At 37.4% G+C, this 23,121-nt stretch overlaps 1 protein-coding gene across 4 annotated transcripts in view; it reads right to left on the minus strand.

Moving 5' to 3' along the window:
• The window catches only part of GALC (galactosylceramidase), a 48,394-nt gene extending 29,957 nt beyond the window's left edge, over nucleotides 1-18,437 (minus strand). For 3 of the 4 annotated variants that reach the window (XM_062577528.1, XM_062577525.1, XM_062577527.1), the window contains exons 1-6: nucleotides 18,211-18,437; nucleotides 17,331-17,399; nucleotides 15,146-15,209; nucleotides 13,088-13,201; nucleotides 10,416-10,555; nucleotides 8,047-8,085 (exon numbers count right to left, since the gene is read on the minus strand). In XM_062577528.1, coding sequence (XP_062433512.1) covers nucleotides 8,047-8,085; nucleotides 10,416-10,555; nucleotides 13,088-13,201; nucleotides 15,146-15,209; nucleotides 17,331-17,399; nucleotides 18,211-18,399 — 615 coding nt within the window. In that variant the 5' untranslated portion in view covers nucleotides 18,400-18,437. Of the gene's footprint in view, nucleotides 1-1,798; nucleotides 1,927-8,046; nucleotides 8,086-10,415; nucleotides 10,556-13,087; nucleotides 13,202-15,145; nucleotides 15,210-17,330; nucleotides 17,400-18,210 lie in introns of all 4 variants that reach the window. The other variant, XM_062577526.1, reaches the window with a different exon arrangement.
• Nucleotides 18,438-23,121: the final 4,684 nt, after the last annotated feature.

The raw sequence follows: 23,121 nt of genomic DNA on the forward strand, positions 1-23,121 counted from the left end.
CTGCTGCTGTGAGGCAGTACGGAAGAACACATTCAACATTCCACATGTTAAAGCAGTCCAATAAACAGACTTGTTAAGAACTTGCATAGTGTTACTTGACACTGAAGAAACAAATTTACTAGAACTCCCACCTTTTTCAAGAACAAATGAAACCCCAAAAAATTAAACTTAGAATCTGACAAGTGGAAAAAAACCTCTAAGTTCATTTCTAAAAATAACCGCCAACATCTTGCAAAGATAAGTATTATATACCCATAATGGCCTTTCTCAAGATAAATAACGAATGCCTGATAAATACTTCTTTATCACATTAGTCAAATCCCAAAAGACATTTAAAACCTATTATAACTAAAATAAGGATTTTGATTTGAAGATTTGAAGACTGCCAACTAAATATACAGCAACCTTCTCATTTTTATTAGCAATAATCTGCTGCAGGCATTGGGAATTAAAATACACACACACACACCCCTTATACAAGACAATGTTAAAGTAGGCAGGACTGAGCTTATCACTTTTAAGCAAATCTCAGAACAAGAATGCTCCTCAGTGCGTATATACATTCACTACTTTCATTCTGCAAGTTCGTTAGTATGGAAAGCATAACTAAAACAGTTCCTGCAAATTGCTGAGGTACAAGTCTTGCCTACCCTAGGCAAGTTATAAATACAACGATGTATAAACAAAAAAGTTTCTTATGAAATTAATTACTGCATATTGGCATTATATTTAATATTTTTCGGGCAATCACTTTCAGGTAATTACATTTATAACCTCAATGCACAAGAAAGCTGTTTCTTTATAAGTCCTCTTAACTGACTCACAATGACTTTTGCACCATGCACTCATTTTAACAATTACAAGCATAAAACACACCCTTACATCTAAATGAGGATAAATGGCACACCCAGGGTCACAAATATATTCTTATCACAGTAAGATTAAGCAAACAGATGTATGAACAACAGCAAAAATAACAAAAGTGAAAAAATGTATACATGTATAGTTCATTTCCATTGTGAATATGCAATAGTTACTTTTAAAAATGCTTTCATAGTTTTGCGAAAGCAGAGGTAAGCAAGAAAGCAAGAGCAGCAAAATGAGTATCAAGCCAGCTGACAAAAGAAAGGTAGTAAGAAAGTGTATTATGGAACAAAAGCACAAACAATCATCTTGTCATTTGCCAGAACTGCAACTCTTAGCCACTGAAACTGAGAAGCAAGCTGCACTGCTTAAACACCAAATTTGGATGCACATTTTTACTTCTATTTCACAGTCTCTGTGTGTGCTTTTAACGCTATCAGTTATCAGATACAAGCAATAAATGGAAACTCCTAGCTTTACAACATGACCACAAACAAAGGATAAGTAACAGGGAACTCTGCAAGTGTGGAAAGTCCCAGGTGAAAGTCCAAGTTCATCTGAAACTAAAACTGATTTCTGATCAAGAATTCGGTTCTAAGGGTTTTCAGAGCTTTAAGATGCACATAGGGATCTGCTAAAAGTCTCCTATAATTTGCTAGTATTAAGAAAGGAACTGGCTTTTAGGGTTCTTAACTGAAGACTTGAAAGAAATGATGGAAGACTGCTAAGATCACCTTGTACATGCACTGAACTGAAAGAAGAGAGGAAAATAGGAGAGAGTCGGTCACCACTGTAACATGATGATCACAAAACTGAATTGGTAGAAAATATGAAATAAGAATATAGGGCTTCTAAAAACGGATATGAGGACTTGTTTACAAAAATGAAGCAAGAAGACGTGGGTCACATTCCTCCCCTCTTCTCCCACACTTACCCGACTACCTGAACAGCATCATTAAGATAGGGATCAACTATCATCTCCTTTGAAATGTTCCAGTCTCCATCCGCAGCGATGATGCCAATGTTCCTTAGACCCAGTCTGTCCAAAGACTGTCGAAGTACCTTAGCAACAGACAATACCACTTAAACTACAGCCATCGTCAATGAGGTAACATAAAAATACAAGATCGAAAACAATTTAAGAACTGTAGGAGGAGTCACTGGGAGCATTTGTCTTCAGAGCAAAATGGATAAGAAAAATTCCCATTTTTCAAGGAAAGCCATAACAACAACTAATAGAGTTATTAACCTAAGTATTATTTTTAACATGGCAGGGTTATCTACAACACTTAGATAATCCAAGTGATTAGGCAGCTTTTTCTTTAGTGTAGTGGTTATTTCTGACACCACATATTTATACACAAACATTGCATTCAGTCACTCTCAACATACTGACTCCATCCTTCGGAAATAAGTAATGGATTTATCTCAAAGTCAATCACATTAAGTTAACCTAATAATGATACTAACTGGAGTGTGGAGGTAGACATACCTTCACAAGTGATCAGAAGTGAAAATTAACTCTGGTCCCCTCAAAAGCATATGAGAAAACAGTCCTCCAACAATGTGAAGGAGAATAGGGAGTATATCTATTTTGACATGTACTCAAACAGAAACACAAAGCAAAGTCCAAGCATTGGTTGCCATAAGCACCAAGATCCAAAGAACATGAAGCAAAAAAAGTAACAATGAAATTCTGTATAACTGCTTGCAGTCTTTGATTGATGATAAAAGTTTACTAGAAGAAAAATTCATAATGGTAAAAACATTTACAGTAAGATTCCGGTAATTCCAAGCTTCCTAGCATGAAGCTGCTTGTAAGGTAATAATAAAGGTAATAATAAAATAAAAAATTTCAGAAGCTGTTGATAAATTTTGAGAAAAGAGGTTTCTCCACCCCCAGTAATAGATATAAGCAACTATATGATCTCATATTTCCTGGGAGTCCTAGTGGACAAGTTGATCATGAGCCAGCAATGTGCCCTTGTGGCCAGGAAGGCCAATGGTGTCCTGGGGTGCATTAGGAAGAGTGTTGCCAGCAGGTCCAGGGAAGTGATCCTGCCCCTCTACTCAGCCCTGGGGAGGCCTCATCTCGAGTCCTGTGTCCAGTTCTGGGCTCCTCAGTACAAGAGAGACATGGAGCTACTGGAGAGAGTCCAGCATAGGGCTACGAAGATGATCAGAGGGCTGGAACATCTCCCCTGTGAGGAACAGCTGCGAGAGCTGGGCACATCTAGCCTGAAGAGCAAACTGAGAGGGGATCTTACCAATGTCTACAACCACCTTAAGGGTGTTAAGAGTCAAGGGGATGGGGCCGGACTGTTTTCAGTGCCATGCAACAGGACAAGAGACAATGGGCACAAACCGAACCACAGGAACTTCTGCCTGAATATGAGGAAGAGACTTCTTTACTGTGAGAGTGACAGAGCAATGGAACAGGTTGCCCAGAGAGGTTGTGGAGTCTCCTTCTTTGGAAATATTCAAACCCTGCCTGGATGCAATCCTGTGCAACATGTTCCGGGTGACCCTGCTTGAACAAGGGGGTTGGACTAGATGATCTCCAGAGTTGCCTTCCAACCTCAACCATTCTGTGATTAAGTACATTTTTTTCATAACTGTAGAAGCCACAGTGATGCTAGATGGATATTGCAAATCTGTATCAATTTAACCTTTACACTACCCCCAAACTCCCTCTCTCAAACCTAGCACACATTAAAGAACAAATACATTACAGATGTTTTAACTATTCTGATTTTCTCTTATTTAACTTTCAGTGTATTAAGTCTAAGTTCTTTAGTTATCAGAAGAGATCAGAGGCAAACATATTTAACATTTTAGAACTCCAGTTTATTTTGCCATCATAAAACATTGCAAAGAGATAGATCTCAATGTCTAGTCCCAAAATTTATCATATATCTTTTCTTAAATTTAAGTGCTGATTTCCTGTTTCTAGCCCCAAATGATAAGATACTAGATTTTAAATACCTGACTGACAGACAGAACTTTGGCAGTTCATTGATAGCCTTCAAAGGAAGGGAAAAAATAATCTATACATGAGTTTGATTTGATTGAGAAAAGAGATCAGAGAAAATGCACAGATGGACAAGCCACACTTATGAAAAGAAAGTTTTTTAGACGCAAAGTTAACTAACTAAATCCCTACAGAGCCAATGTTTTTGAAACTATTTCCCACACTATTTTCATAGCTAAAGCCCAGACTGAATACTGTACTTTACAGTGTACCACAAGTAGGAAAACTGTTAGACAAGTGACAGTGATCAATCCACTGGGAAAAAAAAAAAAAAAAAAAAAAAAGAATGATTTCTATGGTAAGATTCAAAAAGTATTGTCACAGATATGATATATACCATTCTTCTTAAAGACTTCATGACAGAAAGTACAACCCTTAAATTTGCATAATCTCCCAAGCAAGGAAGAATTTGACAAGTTACAACAATAGCCTGAGGTTATTTATTCATAAGTAATTTTGACCTAATACAACAGAAATGCTCCAATAGATGTAGCTCACCTCTATGTAAACTACGCAAAAGCTCTGCTTCAGGTCTGCTGAAATGGTTGAGGATTCTGTTAGTTCACTAAGGGAAAATAGCACTATAGTGCTCAGGAGGAGGGTAAACTGCAGTAGGTTATATAAACTGTGCAGCATACAGAATACACCAGGTAATCACGAAGGATTCCTTAACCAGTCAAGACCTCAGCAGAACCTTGTACTAGTTTTTGAGCAGCATATTTCTAGAATGATTTGGATTCTTTGCAACTGTTCCACATAAGAGATAAAAGTTAATAAAATATGACCTACAAAGAAAGGATGTCAAGATCAGTACTGTTTAAGAATAGTGGATTGAGAGAAGATATGACAACAACATTCAAACACCTGAGTGATCATAGAAAGGAGGAGATAGTTAGTTCTCTGAAGCACCCAGGATCAGGAAAAAAATAAATATCCAGAGCCCATATAGCAAGACTAGGTTAGACATCAGAAAAACTACCTAACTTTAGAGACAGTTCAGCAGAACAAACTTTAACTAGAAGTTGTAGAACTTCTGTGTAAAAAAAATAAGTATCAAGGACACAGAGCTGAAGACACTCAATGCACTCTGTAACCACGTATGCAGAAGGATTCTCATGCCTCCCTGCCCCATATTCATGTTTATATAAAAATATTCCTTGAATTTTAGGGTTAGTTTAAGATGATAGTATTGAAAAATATAACTGGGAGACTAAAATCTGAAAGAGGAATATATAAGCAACAAAATCATCATTTCTTTTACATTTTTTTCTACTTAATAAGAAACATTACTAGAACCTCAGTGGATGAAGTAACCAAACTAGCTGTTCTTAAAAGTAAAAGTTTAGTAAGATAACCAAGAACTCCAGCTAATCTATATCATTTATTCATCAGACATTACAAGCAATAACAGTATATACTTAAATAAGCCTTTTCTAAGATAGCTGATTACAAATAGAGCTATCATGCTTCGAAACTAGATGCCATGCCACACTGCAGAGAGCAAGAGAAACATACATTAAATACAAAGCCATATACTAGCCATATGTCCAAAAGCATTTATTGGGGAGAAGGGTGACACTCTTCAGAGAATACTTTGACGATTTTAGGATCAATTTTTAAACTAAAATTTTAGCTTTAAAAGCTAAAAGCTTAGTCCCAATTCAGCAGTATTTGAAAAGCTAACCAGTAGAATGTTACGTCTCCACAAACTGTTCTCCACATTCATTGACCCCACATCAGGTGGGTGCCAAGGTAAAGAGATGAGAAGGCCTCCAAGTGGCATTCTATGGGACTGAGCTGCAAAGTAGAGTATTTCTATTTCTAAAAAGATGCACAGAAAGCCAAAAAAAAAATTTCTTAAGAGGTCAATTAGTGATACAGTGAACTCTCTCTCTTCAACAACTCCTTTTACAAAGTGTTCAAGTTTCATAGGCTTTCCAAGCAATATAACATGTAATCAGTGAAAAAATAAAACTCACAGCTCAAAAACAAAAGTATATACTTATCTTCCATTTTACTTGCATTCTTACTCCAGGCAGAAACAAGTGCTTCCAGTTGTTTTTTAGGTATGTTATAAAGGCAAAAACAAGTAACAAGGGATTTGTACTTGAAGTCCCCCCCACAATTCCTCTTCTGCCTGTCATCATAACTTACCTACAATTAGGATTACCCCTTAGGAAACTATTAGTATCCTCAGTGATTTCTCCATTAACCTATAGCCTGATCAATGAACTTTTTTAAAAAAAAAAAAAAAAAAAAAAAAAAAAAAAAAAAAAAGTAGGATGTAGGAACCCTGAAACCCACATTGCCTGAGCTGAAAGAAAAAAAAAACAAAAAGAAGTCACACAAGAGAACTTACGGGTTTTGAGGTTTTTTTAATAATGAAATAGCACTGAGAATACTCTTGTTAGCTTAAAAAGAAGTTAGGCAATAGTTAGTGGAAAATGCACACTGAAATGGCATATTTTAAGATTTTAGGCATACCCATTGAACTAGTTTGACAGAGATTAAGTAAATTCACCAGCAAAATCTCAACATCTACACATACAGTTTTATTACTGGATATGTCCAAAGAAACAGACCTTGACACAGGTGCCAAGATTCCTTGTTATCTCACACTTAAATATATTTGTATTTTATTATGATAGATTTTGTAAGTCACTCAAGAGCTTTAGCACTGAACTTCTGTTGACCAAGTCCAAAAGAAACTAATGGTTTAATAGGCTAAGGAAGTGAGAGTCTAGAAAATAACTTCTATTAAAGTCACTGTAAAATGAAGTGCAGTTAATAGAACTTGATCAAAGAACAGATGAGCCTTAGAAACTAATTTACTATATTGGGAGTGGACCTAGTAAATTAGTTTAATATACATGGCCAATAACATTTCTTAACAAAAAACTCCCACAAAAATGGAGACAAGGTTTCTCTTGGTACCAAGTACACTGCCAATATTAAGTTTTCTGCCACTGGTTCCTGACCTCCCTCAAAGTGCTGCACAAACAATAGGAAGCAGTTCTACAGGTATTCATCTACCTACTAGGAATAAAAAAAAATAAATAAAAATAAAAATAAAAATAAAAGAATCCTTAGAAGACAGCATTCTCAGTTTTCACAAGTGGGCAGAATTTTATACATGCAAGCCTCACGAAAGATACTTAAATTTTTTGGTCTTATTGGAGGGTCATGTTTAAATGTTATACATCATTTCCTGTACTGTTCTACTAAAATTAATTATAGAACAAAATAAGCATGAAAGTTGCCAAGTGATGTAGCTAACATCATTCACTGTACACAACAAATGTTTTTCTGATAGAAATTAATCGACTAACTATAAGTAGACAGGATGCAGTTCCTGCAGAGTTCTACAAAAAAGATTCAGTAGTCATTCCATGTGTTTAATTTAACTTTGATTTGCTTTGAGAAGAGGTAATGTTTTTGCATCTTAACCTCCAAGCAGCAGGAAAGGAACTGAACATACTTAAGATTCCATTTCAATATCCTTATCCAGAACACAAATGAGCCAGGCCGGAGGGGGAGAAGAGGGTGGCAGGGAGAGATGGCAGGAGGAAGAGGGGGACAGTCAGGGGGACAAGCAGAGAGTGAGGGGTTAGCAGTATCTCAAAATTCAATATACAAAATACTGTGCTCTTTAAGTCTTTTAGAACAGCAGGTATGTTGATTTGTTGATTTCTGCAGAGTTAAAGCACATGACGCATTGAAAAGGTAATCAAACAATGTAAGAACCTTGAGTTTTACAGCAATAAGGTAAGGGTATTTTATCGAGTGGAACTTTAAGCAGTTCTAGATCTTAAGCTTACTTCATAACAGGCTCTAAGTCAAAGACAAATTTGAATGAACTTAGTGGCATCAACAGGAGTTTTCATTAGATAGGAAGGCTCCATACCTACTTAGCATACACTGGCAGTTTAACAAAAAAGGTCTCAGACACACATGCAACGTAAAGATCTGATCCTGTTAGCACTACACAGATGTAACTATTCCAAAGAAGTTCAGTAAGCAAAGTACTTGGAGTAATCTATTAAGATGCCTACTCCAGGCAAATTCAGATATGTTAATTGTTTATATATGGTAACAACAACAAGCTTCAGAAATACATTTATTTTACAGAGATATGGAAAAAAAATACATACCTTGATATATTTGCTACTAAATGCTCTTTCATTCCATATCTATAAAGCAAAAGTAAAAACCTATTTAGAAAAACAGAATGTGTACATACACAATGAAAAATTTTATCCTCAAGATTATACAATCACTGATGAATCCCACTTTTTCAGCGTGCTAGAGGAGAATGCTCCAGTCAATTCTTATTAGCTCTTCAGGGAAAAAATTCTACATGAAAGTACAAAGCAGCTGCTTGTTTAACTGACTCTCAGGTCCACTGTCTGCCTTTTTGCTTGAAAGAACTGTAATGCTGTGAGAGCTCTACAGTAACAGCAGTGCTGTACACTGTAGTGTAGCAACTGTTAGCGACCACTAGGAAACACATCATGGCCCAAGAAGCTGTCCTACAGAATGGGCCCTGTTGCCATGAACTGATAAAGGAGAGCTAGAATGAGGTACGTGTTGAATGATTTCCTACTGTTTCAGCAGATCATTCAATAGCACTGTTTTAGGTTTTTTTCTAACCCACATAGGGCCATATTCTTATTCAAACATAATGGAGAGTTTCTGGATAACATAAGTAAACAGACACACAAAATAGTTTCCAATATCTGGTGCCCTAGATTATTCATCTTTTACAAAGTGACAGAGTGACTGCTTAAGGTAAACATATATCAAAATTGAGGAGCTGCAGTGCTGATTTTCTGCTTACCAAATATCCTGGCCAGTAACTGTAAAGTCAGAAACCTCTTTCCTTTTTCCTCTGACCCACAGTATGAGCATAATGGCTCATGTTCACCAGCAAACGCAGAAATCACTGCCCTGTAGATGTACAGCTCCAGACCCTTGGACAGTTTCTTACAAGGGGGAGATGTCGACATCTGATGTTGAGCCCACTGAACAACGCAGTGCCTCTCAAATACACCTAGAGTTCAGTGTTTCTCGTTGGCTAGTTCTAGGCAATTTCTCTCAATGTGCATCTTCTGTCTAAAGAAAACCACACTTTTTCTGAACTCCACTAATTTATGTTAGAGGCCTGTTTCTTCGTAGGATGAAAGCACCAAAAGGATATTTCTACATCTTTCCACAAGTGCTAATATGATTGGCTCAGTTCTGAAAAAAGTTATGTATTGGAAGGCTTAGTTCACCATATAACTGATGATATATATTTTATAGCACATACTGCAAGTCAAAACAGCAGTAAAGGCTACAGTATAGAATCAAAATACTGTTGAAAATGTTTTGACAGCTTGAGCCTTCGCAGGCTTCACCGTTTTTCTGTATTTCACGTTACACCCACACACAAGGAAAAAAAAATCATATAATATGCACTGTTAGCACATCGCCCTTGAAAATGGAACTTCGCCTTTCTTAGAAGTATAGAATTAAAAAGGCCAAACTCTGTGTCAAGTAACAACATAGAAGCCAGACATTTTTAAATAATTAGTGTGCAGAACTTTCCATACCTTTTACTGTAAGAGCATAGAAACAAGAAAATTTGAAAGAGCACCCCTACCCCCAAATTAATTGTATTTCAGGAGCATCACTGTGTTATTCAGAATGCAAGACTGACACAGATCAAATACATCTGCAATATCCAGGGAAAAACATTCCAGAAGAGAGAGACATCAGATATACCCTCCTGCATTAGAGTATATGGGTTTACTTGAGGGACAGGAACCATAGCTTCACTCTGGATGTTCACCTTTCCTGTCCTTTACACAATTCTCTTACATCTAAACAATCAATAGCCTGAAGTCAGTGATTCAGTAAGCACAGAACTTATTTTAGAGGAATCTTATCCACACAGATTTTCTTAATTTGAGAAAAGAAAAATTTGAATCTCTGTCAAATAATCAACTCAAAAAATGTTTTTCCAGATTCTCTCTCCCTCTCACCTCCAGGTTAGGGCAGTTCTCTCAGACATTCCCTCACTACTTGCATACACTGCACTGTAACATCATACAGTAGTTACATTTTATTGCAATTCATACCCCTTATCTGCTATAAATAATGCAGTTAAAAATGGAATAAGATGTATGGGGTTGCCCTTCAGCAAAACATTGGCCATATTTTACACCAAGAAATCATTAGCTGATCTTTAGAATTCTCAAGTTTTCAGGCAATTTTATTCTAGATTTGGGAAGGCAGCAATCTTGCAATTTTACACTGTTTCCACGTTAACAGTTAGTACTGTAGAAACATTTTAAACTAAAAACACACACACAAAAATAAACAACCCTGCAATTACATAATTTCTTTCCCTCCTTTTCTCTCCCCTCATTCCCACCCCACCATAATCCAGAGAGAGACACAAGACCAAGAACTTGGGAACAAAGATTAAAAGAAAGAAAAAAAAAAAAAAAAACCACACAGGCAATTTTGCACCACTGACCCCAATATAATCAATGTCCAAATCGTGATACTGTTTAGCTCCTAATATCCAGGAAACAATATAGTAAACTGTGACATCTGGGTAATCATAAGGCCAATTCTCACCCTTCCCTATCCATGCAGGAAATGTCCAAGGTAATCCTGAAAAGACAGAAGAAGCAAATTAATAAGGTAACTAAGGAGATGTTCTATATTACTCAGTAAACTTAAATAACTAGTTGGCTTGTTCTGCCAGAAAAAAAAAAAAAAAAAAAAAAAAAAAAAAAAAAAAGGCAAGGCAGATACATACACACTTCAAGGTCACATACTTACAGGGAATACAATAAAACATATCTTACTTAACCAGAGAACATACTGTAATATCAACTACCATTTTTTTAAAAAAAAACTAAACCCATTACTACTAGAGAACAATTCACTACGTACAATCTTTCTGTTGCACAATATTACCTCTAACAGGTCTAACATTCTGAAGGTTTTAGGGTAACAGTTTACAAGTTTCAAACAAGAGATCAATGCTGAACACCAAACATTGTTAATGTTCTGCATATGACTTTCAAAAGAAGTGACGATCTGATCAAGACAGAGGGAAAAAGATTTGGATCACAAAAAAGCATTTCTGAGTCTCAGCAGTTTACTGGATATTGCACTGAATAAGAAAAATTAATCAATCTGTATTTTAATCTTATGCTATTTCAGCTGATTCTCTGTAAGACACTATAGGTTAATTCAAAGACAAACTCTCCTTCCTTTGTCGGGAGTTTTGTTTGGAGAAAGAAAGAGGTTATTAATAGTCATAATCTCAAATGGTAAGCTCACTGCTTGCCACAGTACTTGTCTAAAAGAACCCAACTGGCAAATGCTGCATCAAGTCATGCCTTGTAGCTGGATAAAGCAGACCCTGATACCTAGAAAGGATGGGATTAGATAATCCAGAAGCCAGAGCACAATAGCCAGTACGAATGAAACCTTCGTCTTTAGTTATTTGTACATACTTCTAGTATCTTCCTATGTTTTTGCTCATCTCATCTGTTCAGAGAAAAAAAGCATGATTGCTCTTTATCTGAGAAGAGCTCTTTTCAAACATTGCTGACTCTGAACTGTTAAGCAATAATAGACTAAAACGAACAACACATGATTTAAATAACCGTTGAAACTCAAATAGCACGTATGGTTATAGAGAAAGGAAGTCTTGTTTGGGGATAGAGAGAGATGGCTATGCTTGCAAAAGTAGCAAATTGGCATATGTGGATGAATCACATGATCAAAGAATGTCACAAGGAAAAAGCACACACACTGACAACCTTCCAAACTCCTGAAAATATGCTCTTAAGAGTTTTAAAATAACTAGGATAATATTTCACTACTTAGACATACACATTTGTTATAAACTTTCACTTGGACACCCTGTAGTAAAAGCATAACAGATCATCAAGTTAACAATATGGAAACCAGAAGACAGTTGCAAGGCACATTTATTTCCTGTCTAGTTGCTAAATGACACAAGGAAAATTAGTATTAAAGTAGATTAAGATAAAAATAGATTAATTTAGACAGAAGGGCACAATCAAATGACGCAGTACTTTTTTTTTTAATTATATTACATACGAAGGCACTCTGCCCTATAGATTGCTGAAGCAAGGCTTTCTATCACTTGCTCATTAAGATTATAGTAGGTTCTGCAACCACTATTAACACATACAAAAGGGAAGCAGTTGTGTATTACATTAAGGCATTATCAATAGCATAGAACACTTAAAATTCATGGTAAACTTCATTGTCTTAAAAGTTAAGGCACAAAGGCAAGTATCTTAAAATGTCAGGTCCATCAGCTAATTTTAGAATTTGTCAGGGAAGACTGAAGATTTTAGCATATAGAAAAGCTCAGCATTTCACTTGTCACAAGTAGTTCAAAGGAAACAAAGTACACATAAGAAAAAAAAATGCTCAAATCACCAATGAGAAGTGCTGACATTTGTGTCTCAGATTCATTAGAATTGATATCTATCATGACTGGTGAGAAAGATTTCACTTCCTTTTTCAGAAGGTACATACATTCCATCTGACATCTCACTGTAAATCAACTGAGTTATATTCAGGCTCACTATTGAAACACTTTCCGCAGTTAGAGGAAAAAAAAAAAAATCTCCCCTTCTTTCACATGAAATACATTTTGAAAAATAGTTCAGGTAAAATCATGTTCCTGATTTCAGGAAGGGGAGGGGAGAGTTATAAATCCTTTCCTATAAATTTACAGGAAAGATAACTGTCAATCACACATGCATCAAATTCACTTATACGTTTTTATTTTTCTGTCCCTCCCCACTTCCAAAACTTCTTCTTTTTTTAAACTTTATTTACAATCAGAAATTCAACTTTTGTGACAGATCATTTACATTCATTGTTTTATTTGGATGATAAAACTCTAAGCATTAATGTCACTTAATGCAAGTAAACAACTAGAGTCTTGCAGGATATTACGCTACTCTAACAGAATAGAACACAATATCTTTAAATGAAACATGAAAACAAGCTGACTAAATACTGTAGATGCTACTTTTTCTACTGCAACATAGAAAAAACCTGTCCATTAACAGTAATATGACAATTAAGAGTCAGGTATGTAACTGATTAAATAAACTAAAAAATAGAAAGCTATTCAAAGCAATTTACCCATCAGTTTAATTTGGGGGTTCCTCTTTTTGGCCTCTTTCATCAGCCACCACTCATAGCCCCGGAAGTAGTTCTCATCATTTTCATAGTGCATGTGGGAGGGCTCAGTGCCATCTAGAAAGCAAAAAGGCAGGCAGCTCACAATTAGCTTCTGTGTCATAAGCTACTACACATTAGTGTTTTCTGTGTTGCTCACTGTTATAGCATGCAAGCACATAACTCTAGTATGGTTCACACATTCTTTGGTATGTAATTGAAAGCAAAATGAGTAGAGGGAACAGACAAGACTTGCTATCCTTCATTCTTGAAGATTTAGATGAAGTACAGCACAAATTTAATATCTTTTTAATTATGCCCTCTTTTTGCATCAGACTATCTATTGCACATTTCTATTCCTAATTATGACAATGTTGAATATATATTCATGCTTATCTTCATCTGAAGAACCACTATGAAAGCTGCAGCATTAGGATCAGAAGGAAGAAAAAAAAAAGTCATAGTAAGTATAAGCAGCAGATTATATCTAAACTAGAAAGAAACAGATGAAAATAGTTTAGTTTGTTCCGTCTGGGGGAGGCAAGCCTGAAGGAGAAAAGACAGAACTTTCTTCAAATTTTCTCATGATAAGAAAGTATACTTTTATAGCTAATGACCTAGTTTATCATTTCTGTGGTGTTCTGTGACTGCAGGAAGTTTTTAGATTTGAAGGCTGTGCAATGAGTTCATTCAGGAAGAGGTAAATAAACTAGAAAGGTACATTAAGTGTTGTGTGACTTATGTATAGTGACTTCCTATGCAACTGCAGCAATTACTCACACTAAACTATGTGCCTAATTATTACAGAGATCAACCCTAACCAGAATTTGCACTTTTATGAAGACTGCTGAAACAGCACATGTCATTACAGAAAATACGATTTTTTTTTTTTATCTTACCAATGCTTGATTATTTGGAATCTCTATTTGTCAAAGACATCAAACCACCACTAAGTTCCAAATCTAGACTGCTAATCACAAAAATTCTGAGATAAGAATAACAGCTGGAGTTAAGAATAGTAAGACAGATGCTTCTTGTTCGCCTTACAAAAGCTGGAAAAATTACAACAAATATATAACATTTCCCTTTGCCAGCAGCAAGGGAGTTTGACAACAAGGTCTGTGCATGTGTAAATAAGATTTTGTTTTCCCCTGGCCAGAATTTGTTGACTGAACACTAAGTTCTTAAACAGTACAATACTTTTCATTATGTAAATTTTCTTAAATAAATCAAAAAATGAAAAACAACATGTAACCAGACAAACACAGACAGTACAAAAATAAAATGCCCTAAAAAAAGATGCCGTATTTTCTATTTATTAACCAAGTCTGCTTTAAGTTGATTCTCTACCAAAGAGATTTTGGAGGGAGAGAAAGGGAGGAAGCATAAACAGTAGTCTAGTTACTGCTTCTCAGCTTTCCATCACAAGTAGACAAGCCATTACTAAACACGTATCACTCACAGCTTCCCCTATATGTAAATATAGCAAATTAGGTAAATTAAAGCAATGCATTTGCGTTCTAAAGTGGAGCCAGCAAAAATAAGTAGTGCATACTGTCAGTCAACACCACAATGTAGTGGCTCATCAAATCAAAGAAATGTGATTGCCTCTGATCAGCTGGTTTTACCTTTATGTTTTTAAGGCATGAACTACCTTACCCTATGCAAGTATTACAGTTTGTATTGCAAAACTACTGGTGCTTGAGAAATGCTCAGCAGTTATGAATGCTGTTAGAGCTTCCCTGATCTTAGGAAATCTGAGGGAATAGCTCATTTTGGTCTAGAGTGCAACCTGTTAACCATATTATAGAAAGAATATTCTCCTGAGTGTTAATGTAAATTTCTTTTCTATAAATAGTCAACATTATTATTGACATTTTTGTACAGCTCCAAAAATGCTACAGAGCATATCTCTACGCTTCCACTAAAGTGAAACATGCAGGACCAGGAGGTTAAAGTAAAGGCGCTGCTTACTGCATCACTGAAATGAGAAATTAAACTTCCCTCCCACAGAATCCATACCTGTTGATTGTCCATCACCTCCAATCTCTACTTTCAGGATATGTAAAGCAGCACCAAAATTTGGCTGAGGAAAAAAAGCCACACAACTACAATAAGTGTAGGATACTGAGGATGCCATGAATTCAACATTGTTACTTTTTAACATATTCATAATGGTACAACTACAGTATATGAAATTCCTCTCCCAAAGGAAATTGAGCAAAAGTGAATAAAACAATTTGTATTTAGTCAATTTTTCTGGCTAATGTACAGTCAATTGCACTTGCCCCACCTGTGTAGACTTTAGCTTGATTAAGCTAAAGAAAACATTATATGGTCTAATTTAAGATCTCTTCAAAGTGATCATGTCCCCAGAACGTTCTTCTGGCCATCAGTGGTTTAAGAGTTGCTCAAGATGTAATTTACAGCTAATCATTATGTCCTCCTATATCAGCCTCCTCCATGGAATTATCCAATTCCAGGTATAATTTCACCATCAAAAAAAAAAAAAAAAAAAAAAAAAAAAGATTTATGATGCAAAAACTCACTTTGTAAAATCAAAATAAATATTATTAATATACCTGCTGCATAGATGATTCTTTGGTTGGCCTACAGAGTTTTGGTATTTTTTAAATAAGAAACAAGTATTCCCTATTTGCTATCTCTCTTCATGCATTTTTTGATTTTATATTTCTAATATGTTCCCTCTTCCATCTCCATCAGGAAAGCTGAAGATTAAAAAAATCAAGAAGGAGAATGAGACAAGGCTTCCTCCCAGGTATCTCATCATAGTTTAAGATGTTTGGGTGAAAGAATATGTCTAAAAACTCCCATGATTTCTCAGCTAGATCTTATTTGACCAAATGCCTGCTGATTCCTTCAGAAAACCCAGATTTGTAACATATGACTTCAGTCTCCTAAAAAACATTTATTGTTCCCCAGTCATATGTAACATCTTACACCATCCTTTACAACCAACTCTTTAAACTGCACAATAAATTACTTCCCTCCAGCCTCTGGATTACAGCTACTTAGTAATTACAGATTCCCTCTGGATTACAGCTATTTAAAAACAACATGACATCCTCTTTCAGAGGATTAATTCATAGTGTCAAAAGCAAGACAAGTTATTACTGTCCAGTGCAATAATCTTACCCTATATTAAGTTGGGCAACTTTGCAAGTAAAGGAGCTTACAAACCAACAGAGTTCATGCAAAACCCTGCACTTATGCTTGGTATCAATTTGGAAAAGATACCCTATTGAAATGAGGCCAACATGCAGTAGTTTTCACATTATACAAGTCTCTCTGTACTCGAGAAAAAAAAAAGAAAAAAAAAAGAAAAAAAAAAGGATTGTCTCAAAGACCCACTTCACACAACTGTTATGACCTGCAAAACCCCACATTTTAACCACAGAAAGAATTCAATCCTAGCTGATAAACCCCAGATGGATAATCAACATATGTTGAAAGCAGGAATAAGAGGAATCTTAGTATTAATTTGAAGAAGAATGCTTGATTATCCAAAACAACAGCAAAATCATTAACGTTCTGATAAAAATTACTTCTGCACAATTAAGTTTTACCATAACTCTCATCAGATATTTAACGTTGGCAGCTGTCAAATTCTGAAAGAAGGCTCCTCTCTTTGCCTTCAGAGTTAACATACTAGGCCACCAACTACTCTTGCTGCTCTTATACAGCAGTTCACATAGCAGGATCAAAACTCTGCAAAGAGTTAGGAAGCTTGTTCTTCTGCAAGAGGAATAAAAGAAAGGTTGAAATATTTACCCTACAAGAATGTATGCATGTTAATGCAACAATGTAAGAAATTGTGACTGAAAAGATGTAACATGTATGAGACTTACCTTTCATAACTAAGTGACCTTTACAAAATGAAAAAGTGAATTACTGACCAGACTAGGGTTTGCAGTAATAGATCTATCTACTAAACATTCCACTTCTCAGCTAAAAAGCCACTCTACAACTTGCAGTCACTAACGCAGCTTATTTCTTTTGCTAGTTTTTCCATAATGTTCAAGTGTCAAGTCAAAATTGACATTAAGTCTATGCTTTCCAAAATAGAGTTTGTCTCATTTCATTCTCTAGAATATTCTAAATGAGTATACTAAAGGAGTTCCAACAGTAAACAATAAGAAATCCTGTATGAAACTAGAGACTATTGTAGCAGTAAAACAAACATTACCTTGAACAGATAATCTAAAATTTGAGAGCGATAAGGTTCTTGGTAATTCACCAGGAGTCTAGATGTGGCCTAAAATGAAAAGGAGAAAACATGAAAATACAAACACTTAACTTCAAAAACCTACGTTGTAAGTAAATTACAGGTTGTCAGTCTAGGCAATCTCACATAGCCAGTAAACCTACAGAAAAAAATCCCAGCATCAGGAATTCTGCTAAAACTCTGCTCCAGTTTCTCAATTTTACATTTCTGCCTTCGTAGATTGTAAATGGCTTGTACTCCAATTACCCTCAATTTGCTTCAAAGAAAAGAGTCCAGAGAAACATAGAAATGAAGGAAAGAATGAGATCTCACAGACTTATGGCAAGCAAAAGCAATTCCCTCCCAGCATGATTACTCCCACTTTACTTGAAGCTCTCTGCCCACCAGAGAGGCACACCAGCAGGAGGATGAGGAAAGCAACTCAACACACCTCCAAGACAGGGCAAGAACTCCGTGGCGCTGGTGACTCTTACTGCTGGAGGGCAGAAGAGTCTAGAACAGGGCTGTTACCTCTTCCAGCATTTTAGAAGTGAGACAGACAAATGGTTAGGAGGAACCTAAAACCCACCCCGGCTTAGCTCTTTCACAGCCACACCAAGGCTGCACCTCGCCCTCAGCAGCCAAAGCAGCAGAGAAGAAACTGCCACCACAGAGCCAGACTCGGTGCGCACAAAGCAGGGCCTTGTCCCAGCTCCCCTGGCAGCCAGACCATGCCCCACTCAGAGCCCCCCCTCTCGCCTCCCCCCGACCCCCGTCAGGGGCTCCCCTCGGCTGCCGCGCCGAGCGAGCTGGCTGCGCCCCACCCCCGCAGAAGCCGCCCGTGCCCGGCGGCGCCGCTCACCCCGCCGCCGCTGACAGCTCCGATCCCGTCAAACCGCCTGCCCAGCCCGCGGGCGTCGTCCAGCACGTAATCGGCCGAGAAGCGCGGGGCGGCAGCGACCGCGGGGGGCCCCGGGCCCCAGCTGGAGCCGAGCAGGAGCCAGCCCCACAGCAGAGCCGCGGGGCACTGAGAGAGACCCGCGCAAGCCATCCGCTCCGCTCCGCACCACCCCAGCCCTGCAGCGAGCCGCCACTACTCTCCTCCGTGGGTCACGTCACCGCCCAGCACGGCCGTCACCTGGGCGGGGCGGGGCGCGAGAGCCCTGCGCCGCCATTTTTCCAAAGGGAAAGGCGAATTGAAACCCGGCCTCGGGTTGAAGTTGGAGGCTGCCATTTTGAGAAAGGGCAAGGGAAGCGCGCTGCCATGCTGGAATTGGGCAGTGGATAGAGAGTGAAGCCATTCAGAATCCATCTTAGGTTTGGGTTAAGGGGGGCGGCGGTGCTTCCAGACGTGCGGTGCGGCCGCTTTTTTTTTTTTTTTTTTTTTTTTTTAACACGTTAGGGCTGGATGGGATTTGTCTGTGAACAGGCAGCAAAGTTGCATTTAGCGCAGAATAAGCGGTCTGCTTGTAAAACCCAGATTATTTCCTTTCTTCAGGGCCTTCTGGCAAGGCACATATGCTTTCCCAGGAGCAGAATGCTGTTTTCCAGTAAACCCCTCGTTTCCACACCACTACCAGCTCCCACACACCCACCACATCTGACTGTTTTTGTCTGCCAGTCAGCTCTTAGCCCCTGTTGGCTCTGCCTCCAAATCCCCCATGTCATAGGCAACACTGGGAACTTCCTAGGAGAAAACTTAACATGCTGCCGGAAAGACCTTTGGTCTTTGCACAGGAGCAGGCAGTGTTGCAGGGAGCAGTTGGGAGGCATGCCCAGTTGAGGGCAATCCCAGGGCCTTCCCTGGAAATACCAGTTAGCCCAGTTAACGCTTGGGTCCACAGCTGCGTCAGCAGGATCCCACAGAGGGATCCTGGAATGGGATTTGGGCTTGCACCACTAATGAGGTGGAAAAACCATTTCTGTTTTACAACATTCATGCCATGTGCTGCCGTGCGACTGGATAAAAATACATTAACAGGTTCCCCTGAGGACAACCAGGGTTTTCACCTAGCATACAGCTCAAGAAAGCCACTCTGCTCAGAAGAAATCTGGAGATTGGTGATCAGGACGATTACCCTATAAAAATCTCAGAAGCAGAACTTCCAACCATTGGCCTCATCACTTTACAGAAGCAGATGCTGATGTGCTTAAGGAGAAATGAGACATGAGGATATGCAGTGCCTGACATCACGCAGCCCGTGTTTCAGAGTTACAGAAAAGCCCAGGTTTTGCATATTTCTTTCCGTAAAGAATGTTGTTAACCCAACCGCTGCCTCTCTTGACCATGTCATTAAGGAATCTAAGTGTCTCAGCAATGACATTTCCTGACCGATGTTTCCTGTTTATTTCCTTTTTAAAAACAATTACAAACACTCATAAAACAATTTGCATTTTACAGCAATATCAGGGAATAACTAATGAATGTGCTCAGACCCAAACAAGCTACACGATGTCATTAGTACACGTAGAAGGACAGAGTGGCTTCCTCAAGGCTGCACTGAGTCAGTGGCAAAGAGAGAATTATGCTTATGGCTGCTAATCCATGTTTGTTCCACCGGACTCTACAGCTTTGCACACACTTGGAATTTATGCACAGGAAATACTGCCATGATGACAGATAAACTAGTTAATTTTGATGATTTCTTAAATTAACAGATCAACATATTCCCAATAGAAAGCTTCAGCTGTGGAATTCATGCTCTTATTCACTCATAGGTGTTTGAGAGTCAGCTTTCAAAACTCATATTTCCATCCTAAGATGTGCCAAATAGCACCCTCCCCCCCAGTTGGTGCAGAATAACACTCTTAGAATCTGTTTCTGTGGAGGAAAAAGGTTATCATGGGACTATGAGAACTTTTATTCTGGGTTGGAAATCTCAGCCTTGCTTTTTATCTGCAAATTGCGTATGTTTCTGTAACGTGATCTGGATCTTTGTAAACCCAAATATTACCAATAAAAATACTAAGAACTTAAACTGTTCATCACTTCTTCTGTAGATAAGATAGTTTTCCATTGTTAATGCTTTTCTATTTCAATTGTTCTTTCTCTTGCTACTCTAATCTCACACAAAACTAAAACGCTGTTGCTCTGAGAGGAATGATTTGAGATACTGGGTGTATCTAGATCTCCCCTAAAATATGCTGCTTTTATCAGAAATAAAATTATTCCATAATTATGCAGTCAAGAGTTCTTTTTTTGCACATAGCTTTACTTCCAGGAATGTAAAAAGTGCAATCTGTCCCCTGTAGCATTTTTTGATCCTTCAGACCCGTCATCAATGGTTACAGAGTAGAACTATGGAAATGTGTCAACTAGATTGCTCTATTTCTAATAAGGATAAAAATTACTTCTTCCTCACTGCAGTGTAGGAACCCCGAACAGAAAAGCAGAACTAGCCCACTAGACATTGTTCTTGGTAGATACTACGTCAGGAAAAAGCAGATGGGAAGTGATAAAAAGGGTCTTTGTTTAAGAATTTTTCTGTTAGTGAAAATACATATTTGACTGAAATTTATTTTAGAAATTGATCTAACCTGTCTCCCATCCAAGTTGCTAAAAACCTCTCTTTCACCAGGCTAGTGGGGGTTATGATACCTGTTTAGAAATGACCTCAAATGTAGAGTGATTTGATGATTTTAGGTCATAGACTGACCCAAGTTTCTATTAGTAGAAAAACTATGGCTGAAAAGGTCATGCTGTGGCTGGAAAGAAAAAGAATCAAATCTGTGCGTCTGATGATTAAATATTAAAGAGCCTTGTGTTATTCTCAGAGAAATCTGTTTATTCAATTTAAAGGCTTTTAAATTTGCCCATCTGTTTCATTTCTCCTTAGCATCTGAATCATCAAATAGGCCAGTGTTTGCGTTACCCAATACATATATATATGAAGTGAAATTGTGCCCAGTTTCTTAGAAGCAGAAGTGAATCATTCCAAACACACACAGAATTTATGAGAAAATCAGACCACATACTAAATTATTCTGATCACCGAGAGAAAAGAGAATCTATGCTGATGTAAGAATTGTTCACTGGTCTAATTGAATAGAATTATCTGTTAAAAGAATTACTCCTGTGAAAGTATCATCTAGGCCTAGATTCAGTTTATATAAGAATATATAAGCATGAAAACTGTTGAAGTGCATAAAATTCTGTTATCCTTAATTAACTAAAACTATTCACAAGCTTGCTCCTAACTAGCAGAAAAAGACACTAAAAATAATTAATTCTTTTTGGATAAACTCCACTCCTAAAGTCATTATGATGTATTTTTAATGAATTCCTGAGTGGATTCTTATTTGATTCTGGGGTGGATTTGTTGTGATACGCAACTTGTAAATCGTTCAGTTGAAAGCAAATATAAATAAAGAAGTATTTTCTTTCTGTGGAGCTGTTTTTCTGTAGGCTGCATTAAGTCCTAGGTAAGAGGTTTGCAGTATACTCTATTCCTATAATTAGGCATTGTTTTCAGAACAGCTTTTATAGACTTACCAAAAATAGTCCTAGAAGCTTGGTGCCATCATTTATTCACTTATGTTGCCCTTTTTCTCATGGGTAAGCCAAGATTGAAAAGATATAAAAGGCAAAAAAAAAAAAAAAAAAAAAAAAAACTTAAAAGACATGAAAGCTGTTGCCTCATTGGTGTATCCAAGTGCAGTTTCCTGTTGCTTTATTTGATGAAGCAGTTTCTCTTCTCAGAACCAGACACGGGGTACATTGCTGATGGTATCACAGTGAAACCGCTACGCTGGAGCACATGGCCACCTAGGTAAGTGTACAAGTCAGCAGATACACATCTTACGTTCTGATACAGGTTACAAGCTGGCTCTCCCTTAATGTGATGCTGACATCATACAACAAAACTGAGGGACATGAAGAGCACTGGAAGAGCTTGCTTTGAGAAAGGGAATATTTCCCCTATCCCCAGCACAAGCGAAATATGAGGCAAAACCATGAATAACTTAAAGACTTGCCAGCTTGATTTATTGCTCTAATGGTATTGCCATGATGAAGGTATCTATTGCTCAGAAGGAGAGGCAGAGAAGGAGGGAGAAGAAAAATATTTGGGGGTGAGTTTTTCTGAACTGTACAATCCTTACTACAAAATTTTCTCAGCATAAGCCTCAGAGGATTCAGCAGCTCTTCTGTTAATATTCTTTAATATTTGTATTGTGTTAACAAGGTACTCAGCACTATCTATACCAAAATAAACTTAACATAAAAATTAGCTGCACTAAAAATAGCATCTTTTAGAATTCCAAAAGTATTTGGTATAGCTTTTTTTCTGTATGCATAAAATAATACTCACCTATGTGGTATACATCCTAAAAAACATGTTTTTTTTTCCTATTTGTGTTTAAGTCAGTTCACGTTAACAGATTTTTTATGCTCTATACGATAATCCATTATGTGTGATTGATTTAGACTTGCTTCTGCCTCTTGACTATCAGAGAGAACTGTGGGTGAAAGTTAGCATTGCTTGAGGGAAAATGCTGTTCATTTTAAGCAAAAAATGGGACATAGCCCATCTTACTGAAAGATATATTTCAACTTTCCCAAACTATGAAGGCTTTCAGAATTAAGTTTTGAGATCTACACATTAAAGAAAAGATCCAGCTATGGTAGGTACTTGTACTTGTGGAAATAAGCTTGGTTCCATAACTTAGTGTAAGAACATAAATCAATCCACTGTTGAAATTGGTTTAAGAGAAAACAGAAATCAAGAAAACCATCTGTCCTTCAATCTTGTGGCTGTTCTACAATTGCACCATT

This window comes from Rhea pennata, chromosome 5 (genome assembly GCF_028389875.1).
Source record: "Rhea pennata isolate bPtePen1 chromosome 5, bPtePen1.pri, whole genome shotgun sequence".
Classification (NCBI taxonomy): Eukaryota; Metazoa; Chordata; class Aves; order Rheiformes; family Rheidae; genus Rhea; species Rhea pennata.